General features: G+C 41.7%; 1 protein-coding gene across 1 annotated transcript in view; it reads left to right on the forward strand.

Moving 5' to 3' along the window:
- The window catches only part of zcchc7 (zinc finger, CCHC domain containing 7), a 55,438-nt gene that overhangs the window by 37,449 nt on the left and 1,791 nt on the right, over positions 1–16,198 (forward strand). Inside the window, exons 7-9 of the mRNA XM_062429330.1 lie at positions 1,776–1,811; positions 14,441–14,536; positions 15,780–15,897. Of these exons, the coding sequence (XP_062285314.1) occupies positions 1,776–1,811; positions 14,441–14,536; positions 15,780–15,897 (250 nt within the window). The remainder of the gene's footprint in view (positions 1–1,775; positions 1,812–14,440; positions 14,537–15,779; positions 15,898–16,198) is intronic.

The raw sequence follows: 16,198 nt of genomic DNA on the forward strand, positions 1-16,198 counted from the left end.
TTATGTCTCTACCATGCTGCATATTCCAGCTGTGGGCCTCTGTGTATGTGTGTGTGAGTGTGTGTGTATGTTGGCACTGAAGGGTGAATCTAATGACCATCAATGACAATTATCCCACCGCAACGTTCATTACCTTGCCCATCTACACTAATGCCATAGAATGGAAAACCCTGTGTGTATGTAAGAGTCCGCCTGTGTCCCCCCTACCTCGATCTCCCTCTCTCTCTCTCTCTCTCTCTCTCTCTCTCTCTCTCTCTCTCTCTCTCTCTCTCTCTCTCTCTCTCTCTCTCTCTCTCTCTCTCTCTCTCTCTCTCTTTCTAACTCTCCGTCAGTCAGTCATGTACTGTGCTCTGTGTAATGGATGAGTAACCAGGTGAACACCAGAGGGAGAGGGGAGACCAGGGCACACACAGCCCATTTTCTCTCTTTCTTTCCACCCTCTCTCTCTCTATCTCTCTTTTCTCACCTCCTCCCCCAGATCTTCATTTGTATCTTGTTCTTCTTCTCTCTTGCATACTACTTTTAAAATCAAGCAAAGGTGCAAAGTCTAGTGATATTGTAATTACCCTTTTCTTGGAACGCACACATTTTTTTTTCTTAGGCTCAAATTATGTTTGTGTGTGTGTGAGAGTGTGTGTAAGAAAGAGAAAGAGAGTCAGGTCTCTGTCCCCTGGGCCTTTCTGTGTCTCTCATTAAAGACAGACGGTTGACGGAGCGCGAGTGTGTCGCTCGCCTCGCCTGTCGCCCTCGACAACAACACACTACCCCGGCGGTCTGGAGGGAGCGAGCAAACGGGAGGGAGCGGGTGTGGGGTGTGGGTGGGTGAGGGGAAGTTGTTAAAAGAAAAGAAAGCTAGATGAGAGGTGGAGGAAGATACAGCTGTTGAAATTCATATTTGTCCACCTCTGTATTCAAATGTAATCAGCCCAGATTAAGCCAAAAAAAAACCACACACAAAAAACGCCCACAGCTCTTTACTGTAAAGGTCAGGATTTGAACAAGCACTTTGAGACAAAAGTCACTTCTAATGTCATGAATTTGAATGTCTGACAAATATGTATAGGACCTAGTTTAGTGTACTACAGAGAAAACTAAACACATAGCCTCCTTCACACAGGCTTAAATCTTCCCTTTGCTTCTCTCTTATTCTTGCTCTCTGTGCCTCTCTCACTCAGTAGGTGTGTAAGTAGATAAATCTTGTTGCCTGCGGCGACTGCGGCATTTTCAATTTCCCAGTGGGAAGTGGCGGCGGTTGGGAAAGGATGTCTGAACGCTTAAGGAACAGCATGGCGAAGCCCCGGAGATAATGCTTTAGCCACACCGGGACAAAACGACTGACTGCCTTACTTACTGACTGTTTGAGTGACTGACTGCAGAGAGATGCATGGAGGGGAGAACGGGCTGTTGCTGAGACATCAGGGTGATGAAGGTTTAGTGAGAGACAGAGGAAGGATAGTTAAAGAGTCAAGCAGGCAAGCAAAGTACACCATGGCCTGTGTTTCAGTTTCCTTTTGGCCCTTTTTCAGTCCTCTCTGGTCTGTCTATTCATGAGCATCTGTAGCTACTTCACTTCTCATCTGTCTCTCCTCCTGTTTTCTCCACACTGCCTACATGTTTCTTTCTTATTGTGTCTCTACTACAGTATCCCACACACATGACAGGTTATCATTTGGCATTTTTACTTTCCTCTTTTTAAGCCTCTTTATTCTTTTCATGTGCTGTATAAATGAGTGTGTTTGATGACTGTATAACAGAGTCTTCTTTTCTCTTCTCAGGCTTGTCCGGAGATCTGGAGACAGTACCACATCACGGTGAGTGTTGTGTGACAAAAGCAAAACTGTCAGTCCTACATACAAAGCATAACATTTAAGCAAAATCAACACAGAAAATCCACAGTTCCAAGTATTTTGGTAACCGGGTCTACCCACAAGTTAAATGCACAAGCTCCATGCATTTACTTCATCATAATAGTAGTCAATGAAGATGCACCTTCATTATCACTGGCTAGTATTGATCAAGACTGTAAATAAAGACTTCATGTCTTGATGGAGGTGCAAGTGCCCTCATGCAAATTGTTAAGACTACTTATTGACAGTATGGAAACTTAGGTATGCACAATTTTGTGGGGGAAGGGACACAATGGAGTCGCAGTAACTTGGGCAACAGTCAATGTTGTCTCCCAGTCATTATTCTGAGAGTAACGAACAGGCCAGAGGACATTTTTTTCTTATATGTTTTCATGATAAAAAGTGTTTTTTTTAACAGGGCAAAGGAGAAAAATAGAACAGTGGGAAAATTGTCATGCCACCCTGAATGTGAAAATATGACATTTATAGATTTATATGTGCTTTACAATCAGTGATTTAAACTAAAAGCAGCCTATGTTGAATGTAATAAGAGTTTGGACACAACCCGTGTCACATTTGGCAAAATATTACTGGATGTTGTAGTTATGTCCCAGACTCCCAATTAACAGCAGAGAAATGTAAAAGAACGTGGTGGTGGTGCTGGAGGGGGCGACTAAGCCAGCAACACACTCAACCCGGCCCACTTAGGGTGGTGACGCTTCTCAAATCTTCTTCTTGCAGAACGTACCTCATCAGAATAGACATATTGTAAATCTTACAGCACAAAATAGGTCTCCAAAATTGCACAAAATATTAATGTATTAACAGAGCTCCGGGAATGGACATGTTTTTGATTAGTGACAGAGCTTATTAATTTAAAAAGAATATGATACACTTCACAAAAGCTGTATTAATCAAACCAAACTCTGACCACTGATAACACTGGGGTCCTGTGTGAATCTTCATGCGGTGTCTAACATTGATTTGATAAGTATGACAGAAAACAGCTAATGTGTAGTTTAGCATAATGTGGAACTTCTGAAAGTCTGCCACAAAAAAAGTATTTTTCCAGGAGCTTCGTGAAGGTGAAGGTGTGACATGATCAGTCATAATCAATAAGTCAGTTGTGATTGGTATTGACCTTACCCTGTAGCAGATGAGTGAACCATGGCGGGGGGGAAAAAACATCACAAAAGATTGAGGAAGTGCCGAGAGTGATGCAAACCTTTTTTTGCTTTTTTAAAATTTATTTATTTATTTTTGCTTAATTTTCAAGTGCACATGTCACATATCTGTGTGTGTGTGTGTGTGTGTGTGCGCGTAAATGTGTCAAAGAGTAGAAAACTGTGTGACAGTCACATGGGCCATATGTCAGCGGGGAGGTATTTGCTTATGTGTGTGCGTCTCTGAAATCTGAAAAGATAACTAGTTTTCTTGGCTGCTTACTTGGCTGCTTACTTGTGTGTGTGTGTGTGTGTGTGTGTGTGTGTGTGTGTGTGTGTGTGTGTGTGTGTGTGTGTGTGTGTGTGTGTGTGTGTGTGTGTGTGTGTGTGTGTGTGTGTGTGTGTGTGTGTGTGTGTGTGTGTGTGTGTGCATCTGAGCGAGGGGTGATATAGACCTCAGCCTAAGAGAAAAGAGCAGCTTGTTTGTCAATTAAAAGACGTGATAAAGCATGAAATGGGCTGCCAACGCCACGCGGGACGAGGGAGTGAGAGAGAGGGAAGAAGAGTGTGTGTTTGCATATATCTTGGCGTGCACTTTGTGTGTGTGTGTGTGTGTGTGTGTGTGTTGGGGGAGGTCTGTCACTCTCCTCTATGGAGATTAATTAGCAGGGGCTGTCTAATGAAAAGGCAGCATCGTTAGCGCTAGGGTAGCACGGCGGGAGAGACGGAGGGAGGAGGAGGGAGCGGGACAGAGAAGTTCCAGGGGAGACGCATGCAGAGAAAATGGGAGTTGAGTTTAATTGTTGCTTATGTGTTACTACGGGATGCTCTGTTTTATTGTAGAGTTTCACTTTCACAAGAGGAAAATACACTGACCAAAGAGGCTTTGGTCACATCGCAAGATGATAAAAAAACTCATCATTTTGGTGTGTTTCTGTGTGTGTGTTTGTGTGTGATGGCGTGCTTTAACGGGTGGTGGATTGTGACCCAGGTCTAATTGAAGTATTTAAGCCATTTAAGCACTGGGAACAGAAGGTCGTTACAGATCCAAACTGGCATGGGGTTTAGGGGCCTGCACAGACACAAACACACTCTCTAACACACAAACACACCTACACACATGCATACACGGGGCTCCTTCTGTTTAAGACAGCCTCATTTTATTCATGATGCTGCTTATGACCCTGAACTCCCCAATGTGAGAAGGTGTGTGTGTGTGTGTGTGTGTGTGTGTGTGTGTGTGTGTGTGTGTGTGTGTGTGTGTGTGTGTGTGTGTGTGTGTGTGTGTGTGTGTGTGTGTGTGTGTGTGTGTGTGTGTTCGCTTTGGGAGATGTGACTCTGTCACCTTCCGCTGGGCTCAGCCAGGTGTGAAAAGGCATTCTGTCAGACCTCCCTGCTACTGGGTCCATTTATCCTTCGTGTGTGTGTGTGTGTGTGCTGGGTCCGTTTATCTTCTGTGAGTGTATGTGTTGTCTGCCTGCACCTGGCCCTCAACTAACAAACTCCTCCAAACCACACAGTATAGACCACAAAGCCCTGGGGTATTTACTGAGAAAGTAAGATACTGACACACATGGACAAACACACACGTACGCACACAAATATATAGAGCAGTAAATGGAGTAAAAAGCTATCCACAACATTTTCAGCTTGTCTGACTCAAATGGAGTTGAAGGCATTTTTACAAGAGTAATATTTATATAAAAATATTTGCTTTTTTGCTGTGAAGAACGGGTTTACTTCTCAGTCTCTCTTTCTCTTTCACTCACCCACGTACGCCCACAGATACCCTGGTTTTACTTCTTTTTTTGCATACAGCTTTGCAGCTTGGGGTGGCTCCTTTTCCTGCAGAACCCATCTGTCTCCCTCTTTCTATCTTTGTGAATTGTTACCTTTCATACCGAGTACTGTACAAAATGTCGTCTGAAAAATCCTTACAAACTACCTTCAGTCTAAGATGAGTGTCTGGTTGAGTCAGTTTTGTTATCGGGGCTTGTCTGAGATCACACCTGCACCCTGTACACAAATCGCATGTCTAGGGACTGCATGCCCCCTCTGTTTTGGATTCCTTTTGATTGTTGAATACAAAATGGAGACTGTAGGCAGAGGCCAAAGGTTTAAGTCTAACACCAACATTTTTATATTCATCATTGATGATTTAGATTGCTGAAAATGTTACTGTTCGTAAATTCTATTGGAGCTGCTCCACAAATGTGAGTGATGTCACGTTGTCTGTGCTTAGCCAATCAACCACAAGAATTTAAAAATACAACATATGCAAAATGGACCCAGAAGTGTAGCACAGAGCTGCAACTGATTATTTTCATTATGGATTAATCTGTTTGGATTTTTTCAATTAATCAAATAATCATTTTGCATAAAAATGTGAAAAATGCATCATATTCTTAACACCCAAGATGATGTCTTCAGACTGGTTGTGTTGTCCAATAAAGAATCAAAAGCCTGAAGATTAAGAATAAATTCACATTTATTAACAGAAGAGAAAAGCAGCAAACCCCCCTAAATGATTAATTATTTTTCAAAATTCAGTATTAATTTTCTGTCAATCGACTTACTGCTCTTGCACTATGCTGCACACTGTCTTTGAGTGTTTTCAGGAGAAATATTATACAAAGGATGAACATGGAAAAAACAAGTACTTTCATCATTACCAACCAGCCACCAACACAGGAAAAGAGAACAACAAGAAAGAGGCAATACATGGTTTCAGCAGTAGGGAAGGAGAGAGAGAAAGAGATGGAAGACAGGGAAGAAGGAGTACGATGAAGGCAGAGACGGACGAATGGAGAACGATCAGGAAAGGCCACAAGGTGCAAGTAGAGTGACCGGCTGTCTGTATGAAGGCTGCTTTAATGCATGTAAAGATCATGCATAAATGCGTGCATGCATGCATGCAACGCACACACGCACAAGCACACACACACACACACACACACAAACAGTCACACAGTCACAGTGACTTTTTTTCCCTCTTGTTAGTGTCAGGACCCTGCAGTGCTGGATTAAGACTAGAGCGCCACCCTCTGGCTGCCGCAGGTAGTCAAAGCTTTCTTTCTTTCTTTCTTTAACCAGCTATAATAGTTGAAGTGGGAATTTCCCTCCTTTGAATTAGTAGAACTCTGAACATCGATCAAATCCTAATCAAACATTACACGTGTTGTTATTTTTGTCCCGTCTAGGTAAATAATTTTTGTTAGCAGTGTGTGGGGCAAGACAGGGGTCATGTGACGTTCGATTCAACATGATTGACCTATATAGCAGACTATGCATGGGCAAGAGACAGAGAGGGGAAGATGTGTGTTGTTGTAAGAGATGCAGGAGAAAGAGAGAGAAATAAATGAGAAAGGGTTGAGTTTATTAAGCAGGGTTAAACAGACCAGAGAGAGCAAGAGGAGAGAGGGAATCTGAGCGCTGAGCAGCTGATTGGTACAGGTATATCGGTGTGTGAGCATTGATTTGGCCTCTCTTTAGATAGTAGTGGTGACACCTGTATGTGTGTGTTTATTGATCGGTACCTCTGCCCACGGTGGTGTGTGTGTATGTGTGTATGTGTGTATTGAGCGGGTTCCCTCCTCACAGTCGTATCTGTGTGTGTGTGTGTGTATTGATCTCTTCCCCAGGGACAGGTGTGTGTGTGAGTGAGTGAGTGAGTGAGTAAGTGAGTGTGTGTGTGTCTGTCTGTCTGTCTGTCTGTCTGTCTGTCTGTCTGTCTGTCTGTCTGTCTCTTTCGGGGTAATCATGAAAAAAACAGTCTGTGAACTTTTTGTTCGACACAGAAATGAAGCCGTGTTAACTCCCCTCTTTAAACTCCATTTGGAGTCCCTCTTTCTCACCTGACTGCCTTTTTTCTCTCTTTTCATTTAGTATGATTTACCTTTTTATACTTTTTTTTTGTCTCACTGTCTTTGTCTAGAAGGTTCTTCGCTTGATTCACACATGCCTTTGTTAGCCCAAGGTTAGGACATTTTGTCCCTTAAATCCTCTTATTGTCAGAAAAAAGAAAATACCATTACACTCCTATAGGAAAGAATAATAAAATGACCCATTAACACAGTCGGACATTTCAGGTTGACCGTCTGGAATTTAAGCACATAAATTAAGAACTAAAACATTTACTCTTTATAATTCAAAACGGCTCATTTCTTCTTTTTTCTCTGTCATTGGTTTAACAAAAACTAGTTGTTGCAAATATGACCTTTAGCCTTGAAAATAGTTGTTAAAAAAAAATCTAAATTTTCTCATGTTAGATAGATTTTTACCATTTTAAAGAAAGTGAGGTTACATAGAAACTTGATGGACGTGTTACTCTTTAATTTGACTGTTTTTGTTAAATTTGATCTTTATTATTCTTTAAAACTGCTTTTTTGATGATTTAATGATTTATTGCTATTTTTACAACTGATTAAAGTAATATGTAAACTAGGACTGCCAATAACAATTATTTTCATTATCAATTGAATTGTGAATTTATTTTCTTGATTAATTGATCAGTTATCTAGTCAATAAATTGTCAGAAAATGGTGAATAATGTCAGTCACTGTTTCCCAAAGCTCAATGTGACTTCCTCAAATGTCTTGTTTTGTCCACAACACAAAGACATTCAGTTAACTGTCATAGAGGACTAAAGAAACCAGAAAAAAATATCACATTTTAAAAGCTGGAAACAGAATTTTGAGATTATTTTCTAAAAAAATGACTCCACCCATTTAGATGATCAAAATGGTTAATTGGGTGATTGATTTAATAGCTGACAACTAATAATAATGAGGAAAAATGATTTGTATAGTGCTTTTCGTAGACATTAGTCATGAAGTACTTTACAAAAGCACAATGCAACATACAAGAAAGTAAGAAATCCTAACAGACCAAGTGCAACACTTAAAAAACCAATGCACAATAGGAAAAAAAAAAGATATAACAAATAATCGTTGTAGCATAGACAATGTTTTGTCTCAGTATCTATCAACAGTTAGTGATCTGTGTATTTCTAAAAATGATATAGAAGTTTATTGACTGTGATTGAGTCATTGTGTTACTAGGTAATTGTTTCATTGCAAACTTGCGCTTTTTGTACCATTGTGACCTAAAAGACAAGATCAGCTACATAAAAGCAGCTGTCAGTAAAGTCCTGGTGCTCTACATAGAACTGACTTCACATTTAAAGCAAATGTAATCACATCACACAAACTTGAAATAAATTTGAAAATGTTTGTCCTCGACAGACAACTATGTCAAATCATGATTGGTTACAGAGCATTAAACATCATCATTCTCTGGATCAGTTTTAAAGGCTTTTTTTCTCCTTCAGTTGCATCAGAAATGATTAGAGTGTGGTTTTTTTATCTAAAGCTTTGACTGTTAAATACATGTTAATAATGATGATGACTGAGTGCATCTTTTCCCTTTACCTCACCTGTCTCACTTCAGCAGTAGGCCACGGGACCCTTTCAGTGTGCTGTGTGGAGTTAGAGCGCGCTTCAGTGGTCAAATAGAAAACTGCACTCTGATCCAGCACATGGTTAAGACATTCTCAGTTGGATAAATTGTTTCTGCGGATTAATTGTCACTGTACATCTGCAGGATGGTTATGTAGTTTGTGTACCGCTACCATAAAAAAACAAGTTTTATTCTTCTGTCCTCCTTCAGAGTCCCATCAGTATTATGGTTTAATCAGCAGGAAGCTCAAGCACATCCATACATTTTTGGCAGGGTGCTGGGTAATAATTATCTTTCCAGAATTACCAAAAATGTCCACCTGCTGATGCTTCATCTTGTTCTTCTTTTTGCCATGTCCAAACAGAATAAAAGTAACTTAAGTATGTGTAGGGATTATTTTCTGTCTGTTTGTATGACATTATTGAACAATTATTGATAATATGAATTAACTGTAACCATTAAAAAAGGAGCTAAATGTTAACCAAATGCCACATAAGATAAACACAGAAATATGTGAATAGACAAGACAAGTGACATCAAGTACAAGCTGAATTCTAAATTGTCAAATATATACATATACACCACCACACACAGATACATTAGTGAAAGACACATTAAAAATGTGCAAGTTTGTTATAGAAGTGTGTATGTTGTTATTAAAACAGCAGGGGGTAATCGAAATAAATAGTGAGAAACCATCTTATATGAGGGAATGCTTCTTTGCCAATATCTCACAAATTAGTTGAAATAAAAATGAACAATATCAGCTGTGAGTCTTTTCGTTCTTTCTGCTGAACTTAAAGTTAGGGGTTTAAGTTTTGACCTTTATTCCACTTCTTGTTCTGTCCTTCCCTCTGTCTGGCTGACCCCTTTCTCTCGCTCCTCTTACAAGAATGCGCTCAATTCAAACAGTGCTCTGTAAAAATCCTCTAAATCCACATCCATTCAGTGAGCGCTTTTTGCTGTCTCATCATTGTACGGTTCAGGCTCCAGCCTTCCCACCTCTGCCATGTCAAAAGGCTCGCGTTCTCTATTCTCCCTCAGACTTCGACACTGACGGCACAGGGGCGGGGGGGCGGGTGAAGGGTCCATTTTTAAAAGGAAATGGTTTTCATGTGTCTCCAAACTAGACAAGTAGCATTAGGGCACAGAAAGTAAAGACCTGCAGGTCATTTAGTTAGCACAGTTAATGAAGTGCAGTGCAGGGCAGAGGGCGGCAGTTTGAGACAGTGTTTAAAAGTTAACTGGTGTACATACACTGGCCTTGTCCACCAATTAACAGCTTAAATCCAGCTAAAAAATTCATTCGGATCAGTTCATTCTGCACTGTTTTGGAGTTTAGCTTGCAGTGCAAAACAAACAGACTAGCCTTTGTTTTTTTAAAATATTTTTTTAGACTGTAGAAGTTGAACAAAGATTCAACTGAAATCAAACAGAGGACACTGTGAATCATGTATACATCTTACCTCCTTGGCCTCAGTGACCTCCCAAAACATACTAGTCTTAACAGTCAACAGAGTACACAAGAAAAACATCAGTTAGAAAACAAAGGTTATTGTCGACAGCAATAACAAAATGATTAATTAAAACCGTTAAAAACAATAAATAAAAATGAAAAATGTCAGTGATTCTCCTCAAAAGTTGCAGACACATTGTCACCTTCTGTCAGATGAGGAAGACGAGGACCCTGCAGTGGGTGTTTAGTCTGTGGCACAGGTGTTTTCATGTACACTGCTGAATGTACACGCACAACCATAGGAATGTACACACACGTTCACACACACTCACTCGTACACACAGGTGCTGTGCGTTATCAGAGGTCTTGCAGGCCTTGCCGGTCATTGTGCTTTTCCGCTTAGCTGGATAGTGTCGATTTTGCGCCTCTGCAAGTGTGTGTATGTTTGTGTGCGATTGATTGGCTGAGATGTAGAATCGGGGTTTAACATCCTGACCAGGGCATAAGAGACTGTAGCATGTAAGGTCTGTCTCTAGGTCTGTCTCCTATGTCCACATGTCATCTCAGTCCAACTGCAAGGAATCAACTGTATTTCCTTAAAACACGAGAGAAAAGCCACTGAACTCAGCAGTGAGCTCTAAGAACAGATATTCAATAACTTGATTTGAATAGATTAGCTTGTATCCTCTGTTCCGCCTTCCACAGTGTGACCAGATTACCTCCAGTTGCTGCCCCAAAAGGGGGTTTTCTCCAGTGGTGGCAACCCCGCCACCGTTCACCCATGAATCACATTATCATTACATTCCAGGAGCATTTTCTCTCTCTCTCTCCCTCCCTCTAAAGAGAAAATCAGGACTCCTGCTGATTGTCTTCAGACTGATTGACTGACTGACGGGACGAGATAGGAAGAGCCTCTGGGAATTTGTGTGCAAGCGTCAGTGCTATCAGGGCGCAGGGTTAAGGCCTTCGGTCTGAGTCTTTGTGAACTGGCAGACACAAAGGGGGCAGGAATCACATCTGGTTTTTTGGAAGACACCCCCCCTTCTCCTCATCCTCCTCTGTAGGCTTTCTAACCACACATGAACACCTTCACCTTAAACAGTCTCCTAAGAACGTCTGATTCTTCATGAGTGAGAGTAAACGTTATAATTAATTTCTTTACCGTTTTGTAAATAGCGTAGTTCAAATCCCCACATGACGGTAAGACAATAAGAGGATTAATGATCTGCAGTTAATTTTTTGCGCTCTGTTTGAGAAGATGTTCACCTTATAGCCATTTCATCTCACTAATTCACAACTGTCTAATTAACCCTCCGCGTTAACCTAATATGTACATACTGCCATGTTGCACACACAGATCTGTTTGTTTTGGTATGAACCCAGTAGTCTTGTGTTGTGTTGTGAGGCTGTTTTCTATGATAAAGCATGCAGAGTTGGTCCCCTGTGGGTCCAGTAACATATGCAAACCTCTCCCCATTGCTGCAATAACATATGCAAAACAGCGCCGCTGGCCCCGGCCCCCTCGCTCCCACCACCCGTTACTGTTCAGATCCCACCCCCTCTCACACACACAAGCCTGTTTGCTTCTCGGATTGTGTTTGATAACTCTGTGTGTGTGTGTGTGTGTGTGTGTGTGTGTGTGTGTGTGTGTGTGTGTGTGTGTGTGTGTGTGTGTGTGTGTGTGTGTGTGTGTGTGTGTGTGTGTGTGTTCCTTCAGATTGTAGTCTGTAACAGTCTGAGCTTTGTGTTGGCCGAAGGATTATCACGGCTTTGCCACCAGCAGCTAAGGCAAGGAGCATAGGAGAGCGAGGCTTAGAGAGAGACAGAGTATGTGTTGGGACAACTGTGGGAAAACACTGTTTGTGTGTGTGTATGTGTGTATGTGACAGAGAGAGAGCGCTCATGTGTCTGTGTGTGCATGCATGAGAGGCCACGGATGGCTGGTTGTCTATGTCCACACAGCGAAGCCCTTAGGACCTTCTCAAACACCCTCCTATACACACACACACACACACACATCCTAAACCGTCAGTCCTCTTCCCAGCTTCAGTCCTCTTTTTGTCTGACTGGCAAAGTATCTCTAAACTGCTCCAGAAGCTCCTCATGTCACATCAGCAGGCTCAGACACAGATCATTCCTGCTGTCTCTGCACTCGGAGGATGTTAGTTAAACCACAGCAACCTTTTTGTCCTCTCATGGTGGAGGGATCAAGTGAATGTGAAGATGAACAGATTAGGCCAAGATGATAGTAGGAAAGATGTCCGTAATAAATGTAATATAACTTTACTGTTCAACGTGATAATTGTTATATATGACGATAACAGTGCACATTTTCAGATAGCAGACTAGAGTAAACTTGTTTAGACCTCTAGCTAATTTGTGTTAGTTTCAGTTTTAGACACATTTTTGAGGATCACATTACTCAATGAAAGCATTTCTCCTTTCATTCTGCACTGTTACTTTCTTTGTCTTTTTCATGCACGTATGTTTGTAAAAGGCAGATTATAAACCCGATTACCTGTATATATGACCGAGACATCTGCATTTTCCAGGAGAAATCTACCTGGAGAAACAATGTTTTTCTACTCCCCTCCTCTGATTACGGAATTTAAAAAAAAAAAAAATCACTTTTAAGAAATTTCAGCCTGATTACTTAAAGCCTACCATTTATAAGTTTAAGATTTTGCCACAAGATCTGGAAAACATCCTCTGAGAATTAGATGGAAGAGATGGGATCCCAACCAATCAGTATGCCATTTATTACATCGCTTGTTAGGTTTCAGAGCTAAACTATTAAACTTTTAAGTCTAGTGTTGTAAATATAAAATAATGCCCGACTCTGTAAATGCAGAGTCTGTTCTTCTGCTCAGATTTAACCAGAAACCAGATATGTTTCTATGAGAAATGTGACCTTTCTGGAACAGTCACCGCGTTTATCCAATTTGAAAATCCGAATCAGTTCGGTTTAGGAAGTGTGCGTGTTGATGTGTGACCCAAGCAAATAACGATTGAGCTTTTAACCGCTACAATAAGTGAATCAGAATTAGTGGATTGGATTCGAATGACATTAAACAAAGAACCGTGTGTCGAGTTTGATGCTGAGCTGAAACAAATTCCCTGCACATGATGACTGGTGGCTCTAAAACTGTCTAAAACTATGCAAAATTGACTTTAACTGCACAGCCAGACTCTCTAGGACTCCTCACTAGAGAGTGAGAAAGAGAAAGACACCAAACTGATATGATCCCTCAGGCCCAAACTCTGTTAGCTATTTAGATTCCTCTGATAGGAGGCGCTAGATGAAATCAGAGAGCAGGAATGAGAGAGGGATGAAGGTTCATCCAGTTAATTAATATTGTATGAGGCGCACACTCTCTCACTCACACACACAGGTTTCAGACAACTATCACAGGTTGATGGAAGAATTGGACGGGATTTCATTTCTTCTTCTTTTTTTTCTTCTCTCCTGTGCTTTCATTCATTCTGTCTTTCGTGCTGGTTCAGAGTATGCTGAGATAACACAAGCCCAAGGTCAGGGAGAGAGAGACAGAGGGAGACCTACAGCCAATTTACATGAAAGATGAATGGGAAGAGGGGCAGGAAGGTGGAGGTCGGGGGTGGGGGGTGGGCTTGAGACGGGGACTGTGATCTCCTTAGGGTGTGTGCGTGCGTGTACGTGTGTGTGTGCTCGCAAAAGGTCTGTGATCTCCTGGCCTTTGTGATGGAGATGGGCCCGGCCGGCCTGACCCGATAATGACGCGACGCTCTAATAGCATTCATCCTTTCTGCCGCAAAACTACTCAAGCGGAAAAGAGGGGGCGGGGGGGGAAACAAGTGTGAGGGGTAGATGTGGGGACATAGGGGTGTGTACGGAGGAGAGAGGGAAGCAAGAGGAAGGGAGAGGAGAAGAAAAGGAGGGGAGGTTAGCTAAGCTATGTTTAAGAAATGACGTGGGGCACAAATCATTTGTAATCTCGGAATCAGGGGAAGAGAGGAGGGAGGGGGCACCTTAGATGTGTGTGAAGGTGTGTGCAGCTGTGTGTGTGTTTCAGAGAATGGCATTAGGTGTGTGTGTGTGTAACATTAGCAGTAAATGCACTGTGCCTTTGTCTCCTCTCTCTCTCTTTATCAGTGTATATTTGCTGTGGGCGCTGGAGCATGGAAGGCTTTCAGAACACTGGCCCATAGGGGACGGGACCCCATGTCACACACACACACACACACACACACACACACACACACACACACACACACACACACACACACACACAGTTACTTATCATACAGGGTCATTACAGGCCTCTAACTATAGCCCGAGTAATCACCAGTTTATATCAGCACCCATATTCACCGTACAATACACAGCAGCCCGTATCAATAGAGAGCATGGGAATGATGTGGAAGATTAAACCACCACGTTTCATTGTATCCGGCAGGTTTAGACGATCATTGAGAGAAAGCATTTTGAATTTTAACACAGTAACAGTCTCTTTTAATTTTGTCTCCTTGTATTTTAGACTAGGACAGGTCCGCCTGTGAAGCAGCGGGGAGAGGACCAGGGCCGAACCCCTGCCTACTGCTACAACTGCTCCAGGAAAGGACACTTTGGCCACGTAAGTAGCTTTTATTTTTATTACATGTGCAGGAATTAACCATTTCCAGTGCTTCTTTCTGGCCTCTGGACTAAAATAAAGCCCAGAATGATGGAAAACATTGTGAGCAGGAACTGTTCAAAGTATAAAATAGAATTTAAGGTTATTTTACTCACGCGCAACTGTAAACATTTCTTCTATGAGTTGTTGGTAGAAAGGACAAACTGTTGGATAAGTTCAGTTTTCACCACTATTCTTACTCTTGAAGTTATTCATTATGTCTGTGTTACAGAAGAGCTTTTTGGAGGGAGCAACACATTTCACATACAAATGTTTGAACCTTGAATCAAAAAAACTCCTGCACACCTGCTTAGCCTTTGTCATAGACGTGTGTTAGTGGAGTCGCCACATTCTGAAAAGAAGAAGGCACCCCCATGTGGTCTTCACTCAATAAAGATACTTTGACATATTAAATGTGTCAGTCAAGGACCTTCTTCAGGTGATTTCAGGTATCGCCTTCATACCTGAAGAGGGTTTATGACCAAAACATATGTACATATCAAAGTATCTTTATTGAGCAAGTGGTAAAAGATTTTTTCAGCTTGTTATTATCCTCAACCTCTGTATCCCTTATGGCGCTTTTCCACTACACAGTTCCAGCACGACTCGCCTCGCCTTGTTTTTTTTTGCGTTTCCACTAGGGAAAGTGGTACCTGGTACTTTTTTAGTACTTGCTCTGGTGAGGTTCCAAGCGAGCCAAGCCGATACTAAATGTGACGTCAACAGACTGACGGCCACTGATTGGTCAGAACAGTTGTCGCTGGAAGAGTCGTGGGCCGTCCCACACAAGAATCAAACCCGGCATTTTTAAATACCGGCAGCAGCGTTACAGCTATACGGCTCAATTTTCTTGCTTTGTGTGTGACAAAAAGCCACATACAGCAGCAATTACACCACTGCCTCAATGTCCTCCATTGTTTATGTGTTTTGTGTCGCGTATAAAACGAAGTCACAGCAGTTTCGTGGATCCGTGCTATGACGACCCCGCCCACGTTGAGTTGGTACTTTTTTGTAATGGAAAAGGTCTGTTCTGGAACCGTGTCGAGGCGAGCCGAGTCGAGGCGAGTCGTGCTGGAACTGTGTAGTGGAAAAGCGCCATTATTGTATGTGATTTATTTTTCTGTGCATATATTTATCAGTGTGTTTTCATGTGAATTCTCTGTGTGTTTGCACATGCTGCCAAATATTTGTGTGTTTTCCTCAGGCATGTACACGACAGAGGATGTTTAATGGAACTTATCCCAGCACCCCATTCATCAACCATTACGACACTGTGGAAGACATCAAGCGTAGACAACACAGGATAAAGATTAAGGTTAATGGTAAGTCACACATATTTTCTTTTTGGTTATTGTCAAAAAGTTGACTCATAGGCTATAATTTTTACTGTTAAGATGAATGCATTCAAACATTGATGTGTGGTTAACAAGTAATCTCAATGAATCAACAAAAACATAAGGAAATATGTTTTGCTCCAGTAGTATTGCTCCAATGTGATTATGCTACAGCAAAGCTCAGATACACCAAGTTTGTAAGCTGAAATCCTGTGACCTTTATGACTGAATATGGCTTTATGAGTTTCCAATTTTGATTGTGCAATTTTCAATGGTGTAACATTAACTT

This window comes from Scomber scombrus, chromosome 2 (assembly GCF_963691925.1).
Source record: "Scomber scombrus chromosome 2, fScoSco1.1, whole genome shotgun sequence".
NCBI lineage: Eukaryota > Metazoa > Chordata > Actinopteri > Scombriformes > Scombridae > Scomber > Scomber scombrus.